The sequence below is a fragment of the Papilio xuthus genome, unplaced genomic scaffold (assembly GCF_000836235.2).
Source record: "Papilio xuthus unplaced genomic scaffold, Pxut_1.1 DF826961.1, whole genome shotgun sequence".
Taxonomy (NCBI): Eukaryota; Metazoa; Arthropoda; class Insecta; order Lepidoptera; family Papilionidae; genus Papilio; species Papilio xuthus.
The window spans coordinates 5,118,014-5,130,820 of NW_013531688.1; the positions used below are offsets into that span (position 1 = coordinate 5,118,014).

Here is a 12,807-nt window from a genome sequence, read left to right on the forward strand (position 1 = left end):
TTTGTGTTAAGTTAATCAGACGTAAGTAGCCTTTACGTTGATGACAATAAAGGTGATAGTTGCACTGTACAAGGTCGCAACTGCATAATGTGTCTGCGCAGTGGGTGGGGCCTGACTCGCTGACAGATATTAATGATTCCTAGCAATAGCTCGGCCCTAAAGTATATACTATATGTATAGGTCGTTCCACCGTTTCTTTATAGCTATAATGTTAGTATTGTACTTTCATACCTGGGGGCGCTGCAGTGCCCCTATCGAGACAAGCATTACTTACAAATTTATATTTTTTTTATTATTTCACGGCTAATCGCTTGTAACCTGTCAAGGAATAATGATAGCGGGATATAGGTCATATAGTTTCAATGTAGCTTACATTGAAACTATATGACCTATATCCCAGAATATAGACGTGAATATAAAATAAGGTGGCAAATGAGCAAGCGGTCACCAGGATTCGCCAAATGGTAACGCGTTGCCCGTAGACATACGGAATTGCAGATGCGTTGCCTATCTTTAATCGGCGGAGGAAAGGATGCACAGAAATATAATATTTCCCCATTCTATGCGTCTCTTCCTCCATCAAATCCATATCCTCTTCTCATTCTTTTCTCAGGTTTAAAATTAGGCCCACATAGATGTATTTTGTTTATGGATTTTATCTAATAGTCGAATAATCTTAAAGTCCAGATATTCCTACGACCTATTTTATGTTCCTGTAGCATAACATAGGCGGCGTACTGTGAACGCCCTCTGCCCCACTACGGGGTCATAGGACTTTAAGTCAAGTTAAGTCAGTAGCATAACATATTATTTCAAAGTAGTTTTTTTTCTCATACTTTTAAAGGGAAATTAATATTTTGTAAATTTATGTTCACGTATTCTGCATTAAAGTGAGATTGACATTCTTTTGTTTTCCCTCAGTAAAAAAGTTATTGCCTATAAAACATTCTTTGTTCAAATATGTATTCACCAATCGTGTGCAATATTTAACAATTAAAACAAAACTAAGGCGGCCATTTTGAAAAATCAGTCACGCCTCATTCACACCGTACAGTGTTGCTTATCGCTCACGAAGGCGAACGTTTACGGGCTCGTAAAAAAATATTAACTACAGTCGATTCACTACTAGACAAAGTGACATAAGATTGTTATTACTAACATGTATTCTACAATTGTTTTTATTTGCTTGTAAAGGTCTGTCAATTGTGTTAGCTTTTATGATGCTATTCAAAGTTATGTTTTTTTTTAGTGTTAACTCTTTTAAGTCTGTAATTTATCTGTTAAACTAAATACTATTCGATATGACAGTTGCAGCGCCTTTATCATCAGCCTTTATAGTCAGCTTAAGTAGAGAATAACTTAAGGCCGTTTAATCTTGTATTCCCTATCATATTACGGCCTCAGCTTGGTAAAAGATGGATAGCTATTGCTATAAATTTGTCGGCGATATTACAATGTAAACGCATTTGTCTCAATAAGAAAAAAAATGACAATATCCTGGCACAGATATATCTTTCCCTTTCTCTCCACTTACTTACAGTATGGTTTGACTTTTATTTATGTTTAATTTTTTAGACATTATTAATTAGAATTCTTTGGCGCGAATGATGTGCTTTCATTAAAAAGTCCAGTGTCAGAATGATTAGTGAGGGGACACAATCGCGGACATTTTAGTAAGGCTAATGTGCCAGTACTCCGGCACAGTCGGATTTTCTTCCTAACACATTAAAGTGAAAAAATAAGATAAATTAAATCTGAAATGATAATAAAAGATATGAGATACAAGACCCAATATTATTAAATCGCTACACGGTTAAGTAAGTTCTATTTTCAATTCAATACGAGTATATCAGGCGATGGAAGGGTTAATTGTTTTAAACTCAGTCGTTAATAAGTCTGATAGTTGTTTATAAATTAATAACTCTAAGCAAAAGATAATCAAAGGGTTAGACAGGTTTTTCTGTGACAATTATTACACGAAGGTTAATCGATTAAAAATATTCCATAATTGATTGTGGTTTTAATCGATGTTTAGCGTGAAACTGGTCGTAATTCTTGTGTTAATAGGCAGTTTGTTTGGCTCGCAGGCGGGCTTAGCTTTTACGTCGTGTTATCGCAAAAGTCGACTTCCTGCGGTACCGGCGGCCGGTCACGTAGCGCGCATAACGGACAATGTTGAACGTTTTTGTGGTAGCGCCGATTGTTCGGTGTGAATGAGGCCTTGTGTCGATATCACCGGACGTGTCGCGCGACACTCATACGTTATTCCTGTACTTTCAGCTTCGATGTTTTATATTACTAGAACTAGTCGCCTATTGGTTGTAGTAAGATCGTATTGCGTCAAATCTTACTAATATGTCAATGTTTGGATGGATGTTTGTTACAAGATATCTTCAGAACGGCTGCATGGATTTCGCTGAAATTTGGCACAGATGTAGAACATAATCTGGAAGAACGCATAGGCTTTTAAGTTTGTTTTTTATTTAACGCGGACGGAGTCGCGGGAACTTCTAATTTTTAAACACAACAGCTAGACACAATTTTTTTCTTTTGCAGCTCTTTAGGGGATATCCTAATTGACAAAAGACAGATCAGTCCTTAAGGCTGTAAAAAAGACGGCTTGTCTTATATACAAATTTTTAAGATGGTAAATCTCTAATTCTGTTTGTCATTATTTTTGTTCGTTGGTAACATTATTAAGCAATTTTTAAGCTCATACGAGTACCGTCCTAAATGCCATCCTTTGATATTTGCTTCTATACTAAATATTCGAGTAACTGAAGTGACTATCATATAATTAATCTCAATCCACGACTGAATAGGAATTTACAAAGCTAATGCGTACCATCTAGTTATCGTCGGATCAAATAATATTAGGCGATTCGTTGCTCATTTGCCCCCTTCTACTATAAAACTTTCTGCCATTTACCACGAAGTAGGATTGTGGTCACTATAAAAAAAGTAAGCTGAGTTACTATGGTATAGCAGTCTAGAAGCTTCTAGTAGTAATCTTAGTATTGGCCATTACCTTCGCTCGTAAAGCCACGTCCTTGTATCGGAACGTTACGGCTAATTTATGATCTACTCACGACGCCCATAATTCCCTATTTAATTGTGCTTACAATGTATTTGAATGGTGAAGTGGCGAATTAGGATGTACGAAGTTTCGTGAGCTGTGTCGTTAATATGTTATCGTGTTAAGTAACACCTTTGGTTACTTAGGTGACGTTTTTGTTGTGATATCTGAAATTTTAAAATCATAAAAAGGCCAAAAGCTTTTTTGCCCCGAAAAGTCAAGCCCGCGTCAAATGTCGCACGAGAGCGAAAGCATGCCCGTGGCCCTGTCCCTAAGCGTTGGAGGAACGGAGAGGTTTAGTGGGTATGCCTCCGTTATGGAGGAGAATCCCACATAACTACCGCGTCCCCCCCGGGGCGCGGAGTATGCATAAAGCATTCCTCTCTGGAAAAAAGGCCCGCGTCAAATGAAAGTCTAGCTACCTATATCTCTGGGTTAAGAGTGTGAGTTGCTGTTGTATCGAGAACTATTTACTAACAATTTTTGTGACTACAAAAGAACCGCTTATATCCGTCCATTTGAATATTTCTGCAATGAAAAGTAGTTACCACCGTTGTCAGATACTCTTAAATAATAAATATACATTCTTATTTACTGAAAAAAAAAAACACTATGGGTTTCCAAGGATTAAACATAGGTTAGAAAATTTTCCTGTTAACTCTTTTTTTCGTCGACTTTAAAAAGAAGGAGGTTATCAAGGATTCATTGGAGTCGGTTTCGGGCTGGGTATGTTAAACGTAAATAGGTCTAAGACATCAGACCGACACCGACTTTGAAATAACAATTGTAAAGTATAGACATATTTCCAGAAAGATGAGAAATTTCTCACTTTCGTGGATGTTTGTCCATGACATTATTTTGTTACTTTTTAGTGCATTTGTTTAGGAATGTTTTTTTTTTTTTGTTTTCGAAATTTTTTTTTTTTATGAAGTCGGCTTTCTTTTTTTTTTTTTTTTTTTCTTAATTTTGTTATAGAGAATCATCATCATCATCAGCTATCATCACTGAACGTCCTAACCGAGGTGCTCGGAGCCTTATAGAGAATAATATAAATGAAATTGAATATACAATTTTCATACGTGCATACGTGTAATTGAAACTCACGATTATATTGACCAATAAACGACCCATAGAAACGTATAAAACATTTAAGCAATAACGATACTTGCCTACATTATAATGAGAGGGTAATTAGTACTACCAATTACGAGCCCTCTATTTTATTGCGCCGATGTTTATAATTGCAGCACAAACTCTCATAGCTTTGTAATGATATGAAACGCTGGCTACAAATTGCGGGCACTTAAAAACCACGGCTTGGGAAAATGAAACTCAAATCAGTTTTTTTTTATCTTTTTATTTAAAACTAGTTGTCGCCCGCGACTCCGTGGATATATAAAAAAACTTGTTATATTGATAAGTTAAATAAAAAGCAGCTCTTCAAGGCATAAATTCGAAAAAAAAAGAATAAATAGTATCCCATGTCCGTCTTTTGGCTCTAAGCTACCTCCTCGCCAATTTTCAACCATATCGGTAAAACCGTTCTTGAGCTATAAATAGTGTAACTAACACGACTTTCTTAGAAGATAAGTATTATATATATAACACGACTTTCGGTATATATATATAAGCAGATTTTTTGTAAATTTACTAACATTTCTTTTACCATTCCAATTAAGCTCTAGACTTGTGCTAGAATATGGATTACGAAAATAGTCGGTGGGATTCGAACCCCCGACCTCGTGATCGGAAATCCGTACCTTTAACCATTAAGCTATTGACGTTTAATCCTTCCCCATTTATGGCCTTTCATGTAAATAAATTGAAGTTAAAATTAATACTATTTAGACTGGACGGCAGATGCTTTTATGATTGCTTTTGTGGTATAACACTTAACTTACAATAGTTATTTTATGTACACAATAGATGTAAGAATCATCTACATTGTAAGTGATTCATTCTTTTATCGACAAATGTAACTATTTTCGTATATTCTTATTTTTCAACTTTTTAATAAATTGTACATTGATTTATGAATTACTAGATGTGGCACCGACTTCGTTCGCATGAAATATTTTAATTAATTATTTTGCTTAAATTAAAAAAAAATCAAGAAATATATAACTTTTTATGCATTAAGAGTAGCCTATGTCCTTTCTTAGGTTCTAGATAATCTGTCTGTTTAATTTGAATTGGTTCAGTAATTTTGGGGTGCAAGCGAAACGGAGATACTTTCGCATTTATAATATTAGTAAGGATTGTATATAGTGGTCAATTATTTTCGATTTACTAAATAATGGTATAAAAAGTAGCAAACGTTGCAAATCGAATCAATTTACGAATTTTCCGAATCTTGCCACTGGCTTATTTGTAGATTGAAAATTGTGATTTGATTTTGTCATTTATAATTACTATATTTTTAAAACAAAATATGATAATTATAGTTATTTTTATTTAATTAAATATTATATTTAATTTTGTAAAGAGTAAGTCCGTAAAACAAAAAACGTAGTTTAAATTTTTTCCGAACGTTCCCTTGTGTTGTCTTACCACAGCACCGCAGGGCGCAGTACTGTCTACGTACTCGAGCTTACGTAGGCGTTAGAGAAAAAAAAGCGGTTCTATATTCAAAGTTACAACGACCAATAGCGTGCGCTGTAGGCGGGGCGGTTCGTTGCCATTGGCCGAGCGCGGCAGCTAACGATGCATCGCTCGATTATAACGTTACAACGGTTTTCGATAGTTACGCGACTTGCTTTATGGCGGGGGATTTTTATTTGGCTGTCACTATGTGTTGCCATTAATTAATTTTACTAATGCCATCTTTAATTTTTTTAAAGGTCAAATTTTAAGTAATACATTTTGGAAATATCAAATCAAGTACAATAACGCATTTTTTGTTTTTTTTTTTTTTAATTTATTTTGTTACTGTAAAAGTTTAATGGAACGAATTATTATGAAATATAAACTTTTTAAAAATGGAATGTCGTGAAGCCATATAAATATCCGACCACAGCCTACAAACAAAATCCCATTGTCCTAATTATATTGTTAATGCCCAATACGGAAATTAAACCAGGCACATAGGATGCATAATTACAAGATATTATTAAAAAAATGTTGAGATTTGAGGTTAGATTTTTCATTTTTTTATATCATAAGGTGGCAAACGAGCGAGCGGCCACCTGAAATCGCTGAAATAGCGAAGTGACCGTTGCCCATAGACATACGCAAATGCATATGCGTTGCCTCCCTTTGATCGACGGAGGAGATGCACAGAAAGAAAATATTTTCCCTTTCCATGCATTCTCTCATCCGGAAAGTCCAATTCCACTTCCCATCCTTTCCTTATAAGAAAAAGGGTCGGAGAGGAAAGAGGACTAAATTAGGCCTCCGGGACGCACACTCATCAGACTGTACGCGGAATTGCTTCCACTTTACGCCTGTCTTCTGTGTGGTCGTGGTATTTCACCGGGCGAGCCGGGCCAATTCGTGCGAAGATGTTAAAGCGGGCTCTACCACTGTTAAAATTGCCTCATATTTTACGGAACAAAGATATAAACTATTTATAAATATTATAAGGTAATTAAAAAAATTATACAACTGTTTTTATTAAAGATATATCTGAATCAAATAATACTACATTAAATATTGCTTATTCCAATCACTGCAATTAAACGTAGGATTTTATGTGCATAATAAAACTGATTTATAAGTAGGTTTAGTTGTAAATCCTGGTACAAAGTTGCATTTAAGACTTTGAATTTTAATATCCAATCGCGTTGTGAATAAAAGAAATTTAGTTAATCTTTATATATATAATTCTTCTGTGAGTGTGTATGTCACTGAACTTCTCTCAAACGACTGGACCGATTTTGATGAAATTTTTTGTGTGTGTTCAAGGGGATCTGGGAATGGTTTAGATTCACAATTTTCATCAAATATTAACTTCATATTATAATAAGTTTACGAGAAAGTATTCGGTAACGAAATCGACAAAATTTGTATTAGATTTGTACAGCCCTATCAGGCGTAAAGTACGACAAATCTCATACATATTTTGATATATTTGGTTGTTGATGTTACGCACATATTCGTGATACGTTCTCTGATATAAAACCAATGGGGTTTGAATAAAACAAACACATAGTAATAAAAGGAAGTACCTATGAATTGAATCGTCTAAAGTGCATTTATTTGTTTGTAGCGTAGTTCCATTCTCACGTAAATAAAAAGAATGGACACTTCCAGCAACATAAAGTGCATCTTAACAGTGTGCGAGGCGAGTGATGTGTGACCGAGTGTCCTTTGGAACTTGAATAGGTCTTTTATCGTCGACGTCTCTTGGACAAAGGGAAGTCGTAAAGCCAAGTGCCGGCGTAGCGCGACCTCCTAAGCGACGCTAGTGATGTACCCTGCGTACCAATTGTCAAACTTATCCATGTCTATTGTCCAAATGTCGATTGCACATTTTTATTTCAGAGGTTTTGCGTCTTAAGAGTTATAAAAATATTGAAATTAGATTTCCCATTCACACATATGATATATACACATTCTTACGATGAAGGAAAACATCGTGATGGAACCTGTACATATCTGATAAGAAATTCAAAGATATGTGTGAAGTCAATCAATCCGCATTTGGCCAGCATGGTTGACTATGGCCTAGTCACCCCTAACCTTAGGGTAGGCTCCGATCCCCTCGGTGGGGACGTATAGTGAGCTGATGATGATGACATATTTTAGGAGGATTAATAATTCTTTTATGAAGCGATATTTCACCTTTATTTATCTCCGTTAAGGAGTTTGTTTAATCTTCAAGTCGACAAGAATGTTCCCAGTAAACAAATCTCAAGTCCCAGGGGATTGTCGGCGATTGTCTACTGTTTATAATAAATTACAATTATTTACTTTATCGTTTGACATTTATAAACAGACTATAAGATTAACTCGCTTCATAGAAGCGTTTATTTGTAGAATCGGTTTACAGTTCCGGGCACTGATGCGTAGGTATTGTTAGTGCTAAATATACACGGCCGATTTAAAAGCGGGACAGCTCTATGTCTTATTTTAGTCTATGGTGTATGCCACACAACTAAATGTTAGACGAGATATTTTGTTTACTCTCTGTCAAGTGTCAAAGATAATTATAAACCACCTATCTTGCTATCTTATTAATATTCTCTCTCTCTCTCAACGTGCCTCTCTATTTAATGGAGGTTGGCCGTCAGTTCAGTGAACTTTCGATTCCTGCCGCTGAGTTCCGTCATAGGACGACACGACAGACCGCCAGGTTCCATCCACACCACCTGGATGGCTGGCATTCCACAACGGTCAGATTCTCGCGCAACTTCATGTCTTGCACAGCCGCGTTGTGGAACGGTCTGTCCTCGGCGGTATTTCCAAACCAATACAACTTGGGGACCTTCAAGAAGCGAGCATACCATTTCCTTAAAAGCCGGCAACGCATCTCCAGTTCCTCTGGTGTTGCAGATGTCCATGGGTGTCGTTGATCACCTCGGTGTTCCCGCCGCTCGTTTGCCCCCTTCTGTTATTAAAAAAAAATCTTGTGACAACCGAAATAAATAAATAAATATTATAAATGCGATACTTATACTATTATTATTACTTACTAATATTATAAATTCGAATGTTAAGATACAGATAGATAAGATAATTTTGGTAAACGAAAACCAACTTTAAGACAATGATAGCAGAGATTAACTTAGCCTATATAATGTTTGTTGCAGCGGTGTCCCTTGAAACCCTGGTGGAGAACTGTCACAGACTACTGGAGAAGTTCCACTATTCGTGGGAGATGATGCCGCTAGTTTTGGTCATCCTCAACTACGCAGGCAGTGACCTTGACGAGGCGTCGCGGAAGATAGATGAAGGTTAGTACAACACACAGCTAACGCCATACTCAGAATAATTACTGGGGTAAACTTAAGTGTACATTTAAATAGAAGAAATGTACATAAAGGGTCTGCTTCAGGGCTTATTGAAAATTCTGGGTATGGCAGTTGATGTTATATATTGCAACGCGAATTGAATATTTTTTAAATGTGATTTTATTTTATTTTTTTCTTGCATTTTATTTATTGTTTCAATTGGTTTGATTAATTTAATTTAATTAACATTTATGAAATTATAAGTTGAATGGCGTTTTATAATTGTTCATCAATTCATGTTACGGTTTAAGTATTTTTAAATTTGTGGAATTATGCTATGACCACGTAAAATTAGTTAAGGAAAAATTGTTAGAATTATCATTTACTTTAGTATTTATAATATTATACAAGTTATTGGCAGAACAGTTTCGCTATTAAAAAAAAAGCTTAATTAGTCTATGTGTTCTTCCAGACTTTGTTCTACATCTATGCTATTACGATCTATGCAGCCTTTATCTTACACATATACAAATATTATTTTTAATGATAACTCTCTTAAGAGATTGAAAGTTAAAAAACATTTTATTAAATAAAACTTAAATTACTTTGAAGCACTTATGTAAATTAAAAAAAACTTCTTTTCTATGAGTATTTTTTTTTTACAAAAGTTGGAAATTTTCATTTCAATAAACGTAACTTTAAAATACATTAGTTTTTTGATGCATGAAACCGAAATTAAACATTTTAAATTTTAAAACAATTCTTGTTTGCAATATATTGTATTAATTTTCCGACTAATAATTGCTGAGAGAAATTTACATTAATATTAAAACAACTACTATTTATTACAATTTAATTTATAATCTTATACGTACAAACTCTACCACGGGTTTATTAATTGACCCTTGGTAGAATTTAATTAAAAAAAAATTATGAAAACTTAATTATTAGTTTATAAAACTTTAACATGAATTGTTTGAACACTTTTAAAATATTTTGCTTTACGTACGTAAATATCGCAATTGCAATTTGATGAGATTTTTTAAATTATATTAAACTGGATTTGTTTTATTAAAAATAAATTACTCATTTTATTTGGTCAATTTTTTTATGTTTTTTAAATCTATGATAAATTTATTTAGAATTGTTTTTGGTAAAACAAATTCAGTTGTTTGCAAGTTTAGCGAATTGCTTATATTATTTGAAAACGGAAATCCTTTTCTGTGTTTCTTATGTAGAGCGTCGGTGGTTAAAGTATTTGACTTGTAATCTACAGGTCTTAGGTTCTAATCCTGGCGTGTACCAATGTCTTTTATTATTTTCGGTTTATATAAGTAAACTAGCGGACCCGACAGACGTTGTCCTGTCTACACGTCTTTATTTTGAATAAATTAATAAGAAGTTAATATTTGATGAAAATTGTGAATCTAAACCATTCCCAGATCCCCTTGAACACACACAAAAAATTTCATCAAAATCGGTCCTGTCGTTTGAGAGAAGTTCAGTGACACACACTCACAGAAGAATTATATATATATTATAAAGATTTATCCGATGTTCTGATGATCCGATGATATGTGTGAAGTCAAAACCCGCACTGGGCCAGTGTTGACTATGTCCTAGTCACCACTAATTTAGGGTAGTCTCTGAACCTTTTATTGGGGACGTATAGTGTATTGATGATGTTTGTAATAAAATTATTGCGATGGATAGATAAGTAATTGCTTGGAAAATACTTTGTTCCAACTTAAACGTACCTTTTGATATTCCTGATAGTTAATTATGTCTATTACTTTGAATCAAGTTACCAACCGCAACCATCAGCGCAAAAATGTCGAAATCAAATAAGTTTTACTTACTTACAACGAATACTCCCTTTAATAGAGGTCAGTGCTTCCTACTTAACGACTTATTTTCATCGACAAATTTAGGCTGTTGAAATGGATATAATATATAGATTCTTTTGTTTTAAAAAAATATTCCATAGTTTTTTTCTGACTACCTCCTGAATACCTCCAAAACGTGTTCCTTCTCTAATTGTCATCCAAATGCATTGATACCAATAATATTTGCAGGGGTATTTCTGCAGTAAAACGGTTTAAATGAGCATTTCTTGTATATATGAAATTGGAATATCGGAATCGGCTCCAACGATTTTCATAAAATTTAGTATATAGGGGGTTTCGGAGGCGATTAATCGATCTAGCTGGGAATCATTTTTAGAAAATGTCATTTTATTCGTGTTTTATCGATAATCAACTTAAACATAAACTTAACTTTTTCTTTCGGTAAGATCGAAAAATATTATTCATATTTCATCATTTTATTAGTAATTCGTACTTAAATATAATTTCGAAAAAACACAATTTAAAATAAAATACCGAGCAAACCTCGGTCATACAGGTACCTTTTACCACCATGTACCATTATCTTAAAGGGCCCGATTTTTACTACGTTTGTGTATAAATTTATATAACTTAAATCTTAACTTACGAGATATATTTTCTTAATATAAGACAGCAAATGATTTTCATTTTACTTTGTCAACATGTTGTATTGATTGAAAAAACTGCAATTAGTTGTTTTGAGATTAAAAATTGTTTTGAGTAAGAAATAAACGTGTTAATTTCATAAGTATTTGACTATACGTACTATTAAGGAATTTCTATTAAACATATATTTGCTAGTAAAGTAACATTATATTTAACTTTACTAGCCACATTTATAGAGTATAAGTTTCTAGTCACAGTAGTTTGATCTGTGCAATAATAAATCAATCAGTAAATCAGTTTACTCTTTTGTATAAATAAGCAGTTTTTTCCTTCAATCTGCCCGCGAAGCGTTTAAAAGCAAAATTGTTTGTTCGCAGGAAAGCTCATCGTGAACGAATACGCGAGGAAGCACAATTTGAACATCTTTGATGGTCTTGAGCTGCGGAACTCGACACGCCAGTACGGACTTTAATACAGTAATAATTAGTTGTTCTAAAACAGACACGCAAACATACAAACACGTGATACGTTTAGGTACACAACAGACTAAACTATACAATTACAAAGACTAAAAACAAATTCCAACAAAGATTAAATAAAAAACAGGCAATTTTTAAATCTGTTATTTAATTTCTTATTTGACTAATAATTAATTAAAATAAAAACTACAAAACATTCCTAATCAATTCGGTGTAAATGATTCATCGTAATGTGACACTGTTCGAAAGTTTACACAAAGTTTAAATTTAGAATTCGAATGCGAATGTGCTATCATAAAACCGTTGTAAAGATCAAACATGAACATGTCAGCCGTTACTAGCAACATTCAAAGGTGACGTTTATGTCGGACACGGACCGCGAATGTGTCGGTTCTAATAAAAGATTTCGCCAATTAATATAACTTAACTGATAAATTTGTGATTTAAAATCACTTTTGTTACTAAAATTGTTAGGTTTTATATCAAAAGGCGGCAAGTGAGCGAGCGGCTACCTGAAATCGCTGAACTAGCGAAGTGACCGTTGCTCATAAACATACGCAATTGCATATGCGTTGCCTACCTTTATTCGACGGAGGAGAAGATGCACAGAAAGAAAATATTTTCCCTTTCCATGCATCCTCTCAAATACTAATAAATTTGATTAAGTAAATTTCAGTATGATATCTAATATATAAATATATGAAGGCTGTTTTCAGTATAGTATTTGGTCAAGTAAATTTCATGACTCAAAAATATATCATACATCACAATGCATACGATGACGAAAATGTATTTGATTTAAAAATAAAAAGTACATATGTTTATATGATCACAGCCCTAGTTATTAATTCAATTAAACGTCCCTAATT

At 33.9% G+C, this 12,807-nt stretch overlaps 1 protein-coding gene across 5 annotated transcripts in view; it reads left to right on the top strand.

Annotated features, from left to right (window-relative positions):
- dsx (transcription factor doublesex) overlaps positions 1-12,807 on the top strand; it is a 107,825-nt gene that overhangs the window by 27,170 nt on the left and 67,848 nt on the right. For 2 of the 5 annotated variants that reach the window (XM_013315630.1, XM_013315631.1), the window contains exon 2: positions 8,827-8,970. In XM_013315630.1, coding sequence (XP_013171084.1) covers positions 8,827-8,970 — 144 coding nt within the window. Of the gene's footprint in view, positions 1-8,826; positions 8,971-11,836; positions 12,060-12,807 lie in introns of those variants that run through there. The other 3 variants (XR_001228000.1, XM_013315633.1, XM_013315632.1) reach the window with 3 other exon arrangements.